Source organism: Otolemur garnettii, unplaced genomic scaffold, assembly GCF_000181295.1.
Source record: "Otolemur garnettii isolate 467f Iridium unplaced genomic scaffold, OtoGar3 scaffold00059, whole genome shotgun sequence".
NCBI lineage: Eukaryota > Metazoa > Chordata > Mammalia > Primates > Galagidae > Otolemur > Otolemur garnettii.
In genome coordinates, this window is record NW_003852454.1 from 5,128,712 (window position 1) to 5,141,823 (window position 13,112).

Below are 13,112 nucleotides of genomic sequence, written 5' to 3' on the forward strand. Positions count from 1 at the left end.
GAGGCTGAAGCTTAAGCCCAGGAGTTGGAGGTTGTTGTGAGCTGTGACGCTACAGCACTCTACTGAGGGTGATAAAGTAAGACTCTGTCTCTACACAAAAAAAAAAAAAAAAGCAAAACTCTTTTGTGATTAAATGAGAGAAAAAAAGGATAGAAATAAAAGGAAATTTCCTTTTATTAAAAAAATTTTTTGAGACGGAGTTTCACTCTGTTGCCCAGATTAGAGTGCATGACCTCAGCCTAGCTCACAGCAACCTCAAACTCCTGGGCTCAAGCCATCCTCCTGCATCAGCCTCGTGAGCACCTGACACCAGGCCCAGCTAATTTTTTTCTATTTTCAGTAGAGACAGTGTCTTGCTCTTGCTCAGGCTGGTCTCCTGAGCTCAAGAGACCCTCCCACTTCAGTCTTTTATTAGAGTGCTGGTATTATAGGCACGAGCCACCACACCTGGCCGGAAGGAAATATCCTTGACTTGATAAAGGTTTTTCAGAAACATCTTTTTCAGGAGTATGACATTAAAGTAGTTCCAGTAAAGTCAAATAAGACAGGAATGCCCTCTATGATCACTTCCATTTAGTATTATTCTGGAAGTCATCATCAATGCACTGACCTGAAAAAATAAATGAGTTATATGAATTGAAAAAGTAAATAGGAAAGAGTCCTTTAATTGTTTGTTTTTTGTGTTTTTCTTAAGATTACATGATTTTCTTTCTCTCTCTCTCTTTCTTTCTTTCTTTCTTTCTTTCTTTTTTGTAGAGACACAGTCTCACTTTATCACCCTTCATAGAGTGCTGTGGCATCGCACAGCTCACAGCAACTTCCAACTCCTGGGCTTAGGTGATTCTCTTGCCTCAGCCTCTTGAGTAGCTGGGACTACAGGTGCCAGCCACAATGCCCAGCTATTTTTGTTGTTGTTGTTGTTGTAGTTTGGCTGGGGCTGGGTTTGAACCCGCCACCCTTCGTATATGGGGCCGGCGTCCTACCCACTGAGCCGCAGGTGCCACACAGATCACATGATTTTCTATGCAGAAAAATCTAAGGAAATTTGCACATAAACTTTTATAGCCCATAAGAAGTTTTAGATCCATATCATGTGCAATACAATAACAATAATAAATTATATAAGAAAAAAATCCCAGGCAGCATTTGTGGCTCAAAGAAGTTGGGTGCTTGCTCCACATTCTGGAGGTGGTGGGTTCAAACCCAGCCCCAGCCAAAAGCTGCAAAAAAACATTTATAGAATACCTGGTGCTATAATCTGAAAGTTTGTTTCCTTCCCCCAAATTCATATATTGAAATCTAACCTTTAAGGTATTATTAGGAGGTGGGACCTTTGGAAGGTGATAGCTGTCCTATAAAAGAGACCTAGGAGAGCCCCTTCCACCACTGAAGACACAGTGAGAAGATGGCCATCTGTGAACCAGGAGGTGGGCCTCCACTAGACTCCAAATCTGCCAACACCTTGACCCTGGACTTCCCAGCCTCCAGAACTATAAGAAATAAATTTCTGTTGTGTATAAGCCACCAAGTCTATGGTTCGGTTATAGCAACCCAAACACACCCAGACACCTAGGTGGAAAAATCTAACTAAAATGTACAAGCTCTATGTGGAGAAATTTATAAAATTTGTTTGAAGAATATAAATGTAAACCTCAATAAACTAGAGATATGCCATGTTCATAGTTTGGACAGATTTTAGTTCTCTCCAAGATAAAGATTGATAAAGCTGATTATCTTAAAATGAAAACTTCTGTTCAACAAGACACATAAATAAATCATAAAATAAGCGATGGCTTGGAAAGATATTTGCAATAAATATAATTTTAAAAATTAATATTTGAACTCACAAATGAATAAAAGAACAAAACAACCCAAAAGATCATCATTTGATCTTTGATAAGCCTAACAAAAATATACATTGGGGAAAAGATTCCCTATTTAACAAATAGTGCTGGGACAACTGGCTAGCAATGTGTAGAAGACTGAAACTGGCCCCTCACCTTTCACCACTATCAAAAAGTGATTCTCACTGGATAAAAGATTTAAATTTAAGACATGAAACTATAAGAATCCTAGAATAGAGTTCAGGAAAAATGCTTGAAGAAATTGGCCTGGGAGAATATTTTATGAGGAGGACCCTCCTGGCAATTGAAGCAACACCAAAAATATAATCCTGGGATCTGATCAAGCTAAAAAGCTTCTGCACAGCTAAGGGCACTGCAACTAAAGCCAACAGATGGCCTTCAGAATGGGAGAAGATTTTTGCAGGTTATGATTCCAACAAAGGTCTGATGACTAGACTCTACAGAGAACTCAAATTAATAAGAACAAACAATCCCATTTCTTTGTGGGCAAGAGATTTGAGCAGAAACTTCTGTGAAGATGACAGGCGAATGACCAACAAACATATGGAAAAATGCTCATCATCTTTAATTAAAACCACTTTGAGATATCATCTAATTCTAGGAAGATTAGCCCACATCACAACATTTCCAAACTGCAGATACTAGCATGGATGTGGAGAGAAGGGATCACTTCTACACTGCTGGTGGGATTGCAAACTAATACAGCCTTTTTGGAAAGAAGTATGGAGAATTCTCAAGGAACTAAAAGTTGACCTACCATTTGATCCTGCAGTTCCATTACTAGGTATCTACCCAGATGAACAAAAATTATTTTACAAAAAAGATATTTGCACCAGAATGTTTACTGTAGCCCAATTCATAATTGTCAAGTTGTGGAGGCAGCCCAAATGCCCGTCAACCCATGAATGGATTAACACATTTTGGTATATGTATACCATGGAATATTATGCAGCCATAAAAAGGTGGAGACTTTCTATCTTTTATGTTTACCTGAATAGAGCTGGAACATATTCTTCTTAGTAAAGTATCTCAAGAATGGGGAAATAGGTATCCAATGTACTCAATACTATTATGAAACCAATAGATAATCACTTAGTAAAGTATCTCAAGAATAGGGAAAAAGGTATCCAATGTACTCAATACTATTATGAAACCAATAGAAAATCACAATAGATAATTCAAACAAATGATAAATCACAAATATAGTCCAGCAAGAAGGGGGGAAGAGGAAGGAGAGGAGAGGGGAAGGGGGAGAGTAGGAGGAGGGAGGGTATTTGGTGGGATCTCACCTAATGGGCACAATGCAAGGGTACATTTCAAAACAACTAAGAGTATATTATAAATGTCTTACTATAAAAAATAAGTAAACGAGGTGATGGTTATGTTGATCAGTTTGATTTAAGCATTCCACATTGTACCCTGTAAATGTATGCAGTTATGATTTAACAAAAATTAAATAAAAATAAAGAAAAATGGACAAAAGATAAGCACAGGCAATTCATAAAGCAGAAACCCAAATGGACACATAGGAATAGAAGCTTGACTCAAAGAAATGAGATGCCACCTCACCTCCATCAGGTTGGCAGAAGTTAAAATGTCTGAAAATCCTAAAAATTGGTAAACAACGGAAGTGTCCCTAAACTGCTACTGGAAGTATCAATTAGTAAAGGCCTGTGAAAAACATTTCTATAGCTAAAAAAGTTGGTATTTTTGGCTGAGAGCGGTGGCTCAGTCCTATAATCCTAGCACTCTGGGAAGCTGAGGTGGGTAGATTGCTTGAGCTCAGGCATTCAAGACCAGCCTGAGCAACAGCAAGACCCTGTCTTAAAATAGAAAAACTGAGGCAAAAGGATCACTTGAGCCCAGGAGCGTGAGGTTGCTCTGAGCTATGACACCATGACACTCTATTCAGGGCACCAGAGTGAGACTGTCTAAAAAAAGAAGTTGAAGGCGGCGCCTGTGGCTCAAGGAATAGGGAGCTGGCCCCATATACCGGAGGAGGCAGATTCAAACCCAGCCCAGGCCAAAAACTGCAAAAAAAAAAAAAAAAAAAAAAGAAGAAGTTGGTATTTTTACTTTGCTACTAATCAGCAATTAGTAGCTTTGCTACTAGAGTAGTTTTGCTACAAGTGCATATGGGGTCATGCACAAGAATGTTCATTGTAACAGAAAAGTGCTAACAACCTGCTGATCAGCCGGAGAGTGGACAAAGTGTGGTATATTCACAGAATGGAATACACTTCACTAGTTACAATGAATGAACATAACTTCATGGATAAATATCGAAAGCATAATGTTAAGCAAAAATAACAAGTTTCAGAACAATATTATTAAAAACAAATAGTACAGGCTAGGCGTGGTGGCTTATGCCTGTAATCCTAGCACTCTAGGAGGCCGAGGCAAGAGGATTGCTTGAGCTCAAGAGTTAAAGACCAGCCTGAGTAAAGTGAGCCCCTGTCTGTGCTACAAAGAAAGTTAGCTAAGTATGGTAGTGCACACCTGTATTCCCAGCTATTAAGGAGGCTGAGGCAGGAGGATTGCATAAGCCCAGGAGTTTGAGGTTGCTATGAGCTAGGCTGACACCATGGTACTCTAGCCTGGGCAACAGAGTAAGACTCTGCCTCAAAAACAAAACACTACAATATTGTATATTTTGGAGTACATTCAAATGTAGTGATATTATTAGAATTCATTAAAATGATAGTGAATGCAGGGTAGGGTCATCCCTAGGGAGAGAGGAACAGGGAGAAGATTGGGGAAGGGTGAACAGGGAACTTCAACTCTTCTGTAATACTTTATATCTTTAAAAAATATAACAGTGATAAAGCCAAAGCAAAAGGTTTGATAAAACTTGGTGGTGGATAAAACAATCTTTACATGATTGTTCTTTATATTTTTCTTTATATTGAAACATTTCACAATTTTTTTTTAAGGAAATGAATTTTAAAGCCATGTAAAAATGCTTTGGTCATAGTTTAAGAAGTTGCATTTGAGCTATACCATATACCTAAAATTGCTACTGTTGAAGGGGTTATTTCACTTTGCTCTGATAAATATTTGTTGAGTGTTTTAGTTGTGTGGGCCTCAGATTACACTGGAGACCCAAGTGGACCAGACTCTGCCTTCATAGTACTCAGAGTCTCCAGGGAAGACAGGCTCTGGGCAGCTAGGGAAGGCTGGGATGGAGAAGTTCATGGCAGATGTGTCAGTGTGGGTACCACCCCACAAGGCAGATCGCAGCTGTGTGTGGTAACTCTGGGCAGACAAGAGAATAGCACCATTCTCCCAGGAATATAGCCTGGGCAATGGGAGAGGATGGGCAGCTGGCAGGGAGGCAGCACCGGAAAGGATAAGAGGTAGGGCCATCCCTGAGGCAGGAGGGCCACAACGGGCCAGAGTCCAGGCTGGAGGAGCTGGCTGGTGGCCAGAGGCGGGAGGAGGTACAAAGAAAGGCAGCGGTGGCTGGGTCACTTGAAAGGAGGAGCCCATCTTCCTGCTGCCGAGTAACCCTGGGAGCTCTGTTTCCCTAGGCCCTGCTCACACTCCTGACTTGGCAATAACCAATTACTGGCTGACTCCCTGATAGAGGGAGGGGACATTATGGGAAGCCTGGGGCTCTTTGAGACACATCACCTCTGTGGTACTGTGACAGTCTCACACTTACTTAGAAGTCTGCCTGGTCTCAGGTGACAGAGCATTTCTGAATACACAAACCCTCTAGTTCTCTTCTGGCTGCTGGACTGCGGACTGAAGATCGTCTCCAGCACCTACTCCAACCAAACAGCTTGAAATGCGGCTTCTTCCACACTGTCTAGTCCGGGCTCTGTGAGGACCAGGGGTCACCAGGCTTTCTATAAGGCTGTCTGTTCCACATTTCCTTGCTTCTCTGAGGCCTTTCCACTGTTTCTCGGTCTCTGGAGGATTAACCTCACTGTGTGTGAGAAGGAGCTTGACAGTGGTGTCAGGTGTGCAGACACCAAGCCCAGTACCTGCATTGAATCCCAGTTCTGCCACTCACCCGCCATGTCACCTCGTGCAGAACATTTCCCCCTCTTGCATCTCAGTTGCCTCTTCTATAAGTGGGGAATAATCCTAGCACCACCTCCTCCTCCTGTGGTTCAAATAGTCAATAATGGGAACGCATAAGACAGCTTCTGGCACACAGGAAGCACTGGGTCAGTGTGGGCTGTTGTATGCCCACACTGTTGTGTGCATTGTATGTATAACTTTAGTCTCTATTCCTTGCTACTAAAAAAGCTAGTTGTAAAGAAAAGTAATGTTTTAATTTTCTTTTTTGTTTGTTTTGCAGCAAGAGCTATGTTATTCCTTTGCAGTGCAGCTGCCCCGTAGATTTCGAGTTCCACATTACTTTGATACTGTCCCACCAAGCCTTTACCATTGAGCCAACATCAGGTAAGGAGAGTCAAGATTTTGATTTTTCAATTTCCTCAATCCTCTGGGATCAAAGTGAGAATTCAGAAAGTAGATATCAGATTCTAAAAACAAGAATAAGTCACATTTGAGTGTGCTCTTATATTTTCAAATACATAACAATAACAGATTTTACACATCTGGCATAATGTAAATTGGAATTGGACACTTGGGAATAAGGACACTTGGATCATTTATATCATACAGATAGTTTGCAATAACATCTGGGTAAGTTTCTTCCAAAGTCAAAGCTTGAAACCAGAAACTGATCCCCTCTAATTCTAATTTTGACTCTTGGTACATCTTTGGTTTTGTACTAACCTTTTAATTCAATTTCAGAAAATAATAGGAATTTTATTCCTTCCAACGCTTTCAGACTCTTAGTGAAGGGTCTAATGCATTTGTCTTGTCTGTGGTGTGGCCAGTCTGTCTTTACGTGCGCCAGAGGGCACAGAGCTTTTGTCCCTGTGCTGCTAAGGACATTTGAAAGTAAAATTTTATACCTGAAGTTCTGCTTCCCAATTTCTGTCTCAATGTTTGGGTTTGTGATTTAAACATCTGTCCACTGTGGTCTACTGTGAATGCTAAAATAGTTTTGTTTGGTTTTAAGTCTGGGTATTCATTTGCTTACAATTCTTTTACCATTGCAAGTGTGTATTTTATCCAACAAATGAGTGTTCAAAGCAGAAACTTAGGGTTAATTCCAAATTATGAAATGCATATGGATTATTTTCTAGAGAACCAGGAGCCATTCTGAAATTTTTTAAATATAAGGTAACTACTGTTTATATTGCAAAATACAATACTTGATTCTCTTTCCAGAGGGAAAAAGTTTATTATTTTCAGCTGTGTGGGCTTTAAACCACAGGGAAATAGGTGGTTACTAAAGCTATACTAAGCAAGGCAATGTCTCAGATTCTAAGTGCCATTGATATTCTCGCAATGGGCCTTTTCTAGGTCCTGCCCTGCCTGATGGTGAAAAATTCTATTAAGCTCTGCAGACAGAGAGGAACCACTAATATTTCTGAGCAGTCGTGATGGGAGATGTTTCCAGAAAGGTCTCTGTGGCCCCAGTGGTGCAGGTGTGGAGAGGTGGGTGCAGAGAGGAGGCCAGAAGCTCAGGGTGCTGGAATGAACTAAGATTGGCTTTGAGAGCCTGACCTGAGCTGGTGCTGTCAGCCAGCAGGGCAGGAGAAGGTAGAGAACTGATGGTCTTGCCATACTTCTCTAAAAAACTGTGACTTAAGACCCAGAATATTAATTTACCAAGGGAGCTTTGAAACACAACCCATTCAAAACCTGGGGACTATGTACATAAGAAAATACAGCATTGAGCTTACAACTAACTATAGGTGAAACACAAAAATTATGTAGGCATTTCCTCAGTGCTCAGATTATAAAATGCATAGCCACATAATTCAGACAAATGCGTGAGACGTGAGATACTCTGTCTGATCCATCTGATATGCTTTTGTGATTGTTCAGGTGCTTTGTTTGTTGCTTGTATTTTAAATTTCTCCTTTAAGTGAAATTAGATTGAATGTACCAGTTTGGAGTTGAAAGAGTGGTGAGAATCAAAGACAGAAATTTGGGCTTCTCCAGGTGTTGAGAGATGGTAGAGCTGTGGGACTGGGCATGACGTCACCCAGGGAGTGAGTGTGGATAGAGACATAGACCATGGGCCAAGCCCTGAGCGCCCCCCACTCACAGGACAGCAGGAGGGTGCGGGTCCAGGAACAGAGAATAAGGAAGGAAATCAGAACAGTGTGGTGCAAGAGAAGAGAAAGAATAAATGAAGAAAGGAAGGTAAGCCAGGGCTCTTCAACCATGGAATCCCTCTTTGCTATTAAGTGATCTGCCTCATGTGGACAGTGGTGCTGGTGTGGTTTCCAAATTGGTCTCATAGGCTCGACCCTTTAGCTTCCCTGGTAGTTATTTTGTGAGTCTCAGGACATCCACTGGTCTACTGGTCTCTCAGGAATTTTCTTGTTTTGCTTTCCCACCTACTTTATGTATTTAGTGCATCTTTGTTATACTATTGTATGTGATCATAGAATTTGGTGATGACTGTTACAAAGCCCTGGCTGGCTGCAGGGAGAGGGATGCCCAGGCTAAGTAAGAACCATGGGCTAATTTGACAGTTAGCTTCTATATTTGTGAGCACCATTTTAAGCTGGCCTTTGGTAACCAATTTCTAAAAGATGTGTGAGGGCATCCCTAGTCCATTAGGTTATAAGCCACATCTTCTGTAGAAACCAGGGGCATGAGTGTCACATCCCACTCCTGACACAACTTTTCAGGTCCCAGGACTGGCCGGGTCTCAGGCCTGGCTTAACTAGGTTCCGGACATGGACCGCTAAGCTACCTTGCTCAGGAACAATTTCTCTTAGGTGCTGAGGGCTATCTACTTTAGCAGAAGAGAGAGAGTCTTAGAGTAAAGCAGTCTTCTTAGAAAGATAGATCTTAGTCTTTAGCAGAGCTTAGTGATCTTTAGCAGAGAGACACCGTGCTGGTGTTCTGCAGGCAGGAGAGGAGACAGAGTCAGAGTAAGCAGGTCCGTGTGGGTCCACAATAGAATGCACACGCTCCCTACTGCCTTCTCCTCCAGCCTAGTATAAGGCTGATCTTGTGCCTCTCAACACCACAGGTATAGAGACTGCCAGTTCACCAATGCTCTCATCTCATGAGCTCTCATGTTTGTTTGCAGAGCTAAATCCCTCTCCATGCCCTTTTCACCAAGGTGTTCCATTATTGAGCTAATACAGGTATTTCTTTTAACTCTCACTCCTCCTAACCATAGGCTATACAGGCTGCTACACATGAACTATGCACACCTTCCCGGTATTTTGTGCCAAAAGAAAAAAAAATGTGAAACAAGCTACATCTACTTACAAGATTTGTCCTTGACTTTAACTCAACTGGCCATTTTGCCCACTGGGCACCCTTAAGGTGCAGGTATGCACTGCAGCTGTCAGAAGCTGGATCTCGTGGTGGTGCCAAGGTTTTTCTGACATTGGGGAAAGTGAGTAAAGGATTTTATGACCTTCCTTGTGCTGCTGACAAGAAATCACGTGCAATTAAAACATCAAGAACACTCTGTTGATAATTTTGAAAGAGCCAACAATACGCAATTTTGGCCAAAATTCTATTAGTGTTGGAGACCAGCCAAATGCCACCAAAAAAAATGTTGAACTTTTCTACCTGTGCCTACTGTGTGATCCTGGGCATTCCCTTGTTGTCACAGTCCCTAAGGAAGAATGCATCCAATTCAGAGAAATGGCAAATTGCCCCCCAAAATGGCTAGCTGAGCAAGATTTCCTTGGGAGCCATTACCCAGAGTTCTTATACCAACTTTGAATAATTTCACTCTCTTTTTTTAATTATGAAGATATACAAGACACAGATAATTCTATATTTTGCATTTTCTTTTGAAATGCAAATTTCTTACAACTTTATATTATTTGGAAGTAATCCCAGAGCTTCAGCCTTCACTTTGGTTTCAGAGCACTTTTTGGTTAAAGGCATCATGTGAGGGCCACCAACCCAGCATTTCCCCGCAAAAGAAAAATCTCCCTTCCCCTGGGATGAGCACCAGGACACCAAGAGCACTACTCCCTGCTTGTCAAGGTCCAGGACACCTTGGTGCACCTCCTGCAGGTGGCAAGTCTGGCCTCAACCCCTCGTCCACTGGTAAAACCTGACACTGTGCTGCCCGCACACCAGCATTTACACATTCAGGTTCAAAAGGAAGCGAGCATTAACTCCTTTTTGCATCTTTTATCTCCAAAGGTCCCCTGGCTCCCTGGTTGAGGTATTTTACCATATAATAAGCCTCATCTGCAAGATCCAGCTTTGGGAGTCTCTGTGCAGAGTCATTCCATCCAGACAGGAATATGAATAGGGAAGGGTGTCCCTGCTTCTCCTCCCCACGTCTCCACTCACTGGTAGACTGATGAGACATAAGGCCCCCGAATTCCAGCACAAACTGTGCAAGAGACAGATCAGGATTGTCAAGGGGGTGGTAAGGCATTTGGATCTCCAGTACATGAAACAGGCGCCCATAAAATGTTTTTTACTGGAAGTTAAGACTGTAAGGAACAGCTTCACCCCAGAAAATATATACTGGTTATATAACGGTTTAGAAAAATGGTGACATACAGATCTTTGGTGAGGTTGACTTAAAACCGATGATGAAAATGAGGGAGATACACCAGCAAGGGCTTCTGATAACCTTCCAGTTCAGCAATTGGAAGAATAGCCAGGGACCAGATGCAGGGTGGGAAAGAATGCTGATAAGAAGGAAAATAAAGATCAGGCTTTTAAAAAGATGTCCTAAAGCAGAAACCCAATGAAGAGGAAAAGAGAGCAATTAGGGATCCCCTGCTTTTAGAGAATATAGGTAATTAATTAATAAATGCACATTGAAGAAAGCAGGAAAGCTGGGTAGGCAGGTTGCAATTCTCCATCACCAGTAGCAATGGTTCATTTTAGTTAGCACTCAATATGTCCTTGGTGGTGGCAGTGGTTGTACACTGTGTGACTGGCATGGTGTTAATAATTGCTTTCGTTTACTAATTGTTAGCCAGATGCCGGCTATCATGCTAAGCACGTCACATGCACTATTTCATTTAATACTACAACCCAGCAAGAAGGAAACTATTACTGTCACCTTTTTGCAGCTGGGGACAATTGAGGCTAAGGGAGACTTACCCAGCGCAAAAGTGTCTATCTGACTCCAGACTCAAAGTCTCAGCTACCATACTAAGCTGGAAGAGTAACGATGTAGGATGCCTTGAAATAGGGCAGAGGCACATAAGGACTTTTATCAGAGATTAAGAGTTTAAGGAAATTCTGATTGGGGAGAGAAAATTTGAAGAAATTAGTAATAGCTCTCAACCAAGTTTTGTGTATTCTTGCCTTCCGGAGCCCTGAGTATACCCGTCCAAGAGAACCACCTGGTGGGGTGTCAGTTGGACTGGTTGAGCTCAGTTGACCATAGCAGCAGTCAGTGAAGTTGACCCAGAGGACAAGACCTTGACCAAACTCTTTCCTCCACTGTCCATCCAGAAGTGCTAGTCCCAGTGAAGCCCAGGGAGAAGCCAGGATGGCCCAGTGCCCACTGTGCTGGGCACACCTGTGTTCCAGGAGTGCACCAAAAAATCCCTAGGGCCTTCGGAATTTACCTTTGATGGAGTACAAAATGGAGAAAGAGGGAAGCTGGATTCATACAGTGAAGCCAGCACAGAAAAAACTATAAGAAAGATGGGATCATATAGTACAAAAAATATTGTGCTGTTACTGGATATCGACTTAAGAGAAATAAGTAAAGTTGAAGGATTAAAGAACTTCCTTGATGCATGTGGTATTTATTCCTAAAATTTACTGCTAAAATGAAGAAAAGAGATTATAAAAACATTAAGAGGTCAGGGCCACTGTGTGCTCTGTCTTCTGCCCTAACGCTGGCTGTGGAAGGTGGGGAGACAGCACTCGGAGTCCTTTCCCTCCTCTCCAGCTCTGTTACACCGTTCTATACTATATAGATTACGGCACTTATATTCTGTTTGGGGGCCACAGTAAATGCCACAGTTACTTAGAGTCTGTTGAAATGGAGCCACAGTGTTTACCTCTGTTCTTTATCCCATGTACTTTCCATTCCCAAATTCTTTATTTAGCTCTTTTTCTGGCTGTCTGGATGTTGTCACGTAGTGGCTTGTCAACCAAAGCTTCCTGGGGTCCACGTGCCAGGAATACTTGCGTGTTTGAGAGTGTCTGAGGTTACAGCTTCCCCTCGGTACTTTGTAGATATTGCTGATAGTCCTCTGGCTCTGAATTTGCCAGAATCCAGAGGCTGGATTCAATCTTTCTCCATCAAAGGTAAATTCTGAAGGCCCTAGGGATTTTTTTTTCCCTTCAGTCTCGAGGTTAATTTACGAGAATATGTATTGGTATCTTTTTTTTCCTGGAACACAGCATTTCCTTTTGATTTGAAGGGGAAAAAATATTATTTTTAGGAAATGTTTCAAGTATTAAAACCTTGACTATTTTAATGTTCTATTTGCCTTAGTCTCTTCTTCAGGAATATCGATTGTGTGTAATGTTAGTTCTCTTTTGCCTTCAGGATGTATTATCTTCTTTAACTTCATCTGCTGTGAATTTCCCATTCTCCCCTGCCATGTCCTTCCTTGTGTTTTCAGCATGTGCGCGCAGTGTGTGTACGTGCGTGTCTATGTGTGTGCACGTGCGTGTCTGTGTGTGTGCACGTGCGTGTCTGTGTGTGTGCACGTGCGTGTCTGTGTGTACACGTGCGTGTCTATGTGTGTGCACGTGCGTGTCTGTGTGTGTGCACGTGCGTGTTTATTATTGTTCCTTCTGCTGCACTTTCTACCAGGAACAGTTTTTTTTCCATTTCCATTTGTTTCCTGAGCTGCACTAACTTTCCTTTCATCTCCTTGTAGTGCATTCTTAAACTACTTCCTAGAGTTTTAGTAACTGTTCCCGTGACAAGACCATGCTTTTTTCTTTAAGACTCTGGTGAACCACCCACGTTCTAAGGTCGTCCTCTTGCGGTGCATTTTTTTAAATCCGATTTTGCTTTTCTTCTTTTCCTCCTTCAAAAGGCATTCATTTTAATTTTGCAGTTGACGCGCAAAGTTCCTGTGTTGTTTCTATTCAGCATTTTACTCAATTTTGATAGGGCCCCTTACCGGCAGAATACTACTGTATTTTGCCATGTATAATGCACACTTTCTGCCAGAATTTTTTTTTTTTTTTGAGACAGAGCCTCAAGCTATCCCCCTGGGTAAAGTGCCATGGCAT

At 41.9% G+C, this 13,112-nt stretch overlaps 1 protein-coding gene across 1 annotated transcript in view; it reads left to right on the forward strand.

Annotated features, from left to right (window-relative positions):
• Positions 1-13,112, forward strand: part of CFAP221 (cilia and flagella associated protein 221) — a 115,829-nt gene that overhangs the window by 37,229 nt on the left and 65,488 nt on the right. The window contains exon 6 of the mRNA XM_012806876.1: positions 6,175-6,278. Within this exon, the coding sequence (XP_012662330.1) occupies positions 6,175-6,278 (104 nt within the window). The remainder of the gene's footprint in view (positions 1-6,174; positions 6,279-13,112) is intronic.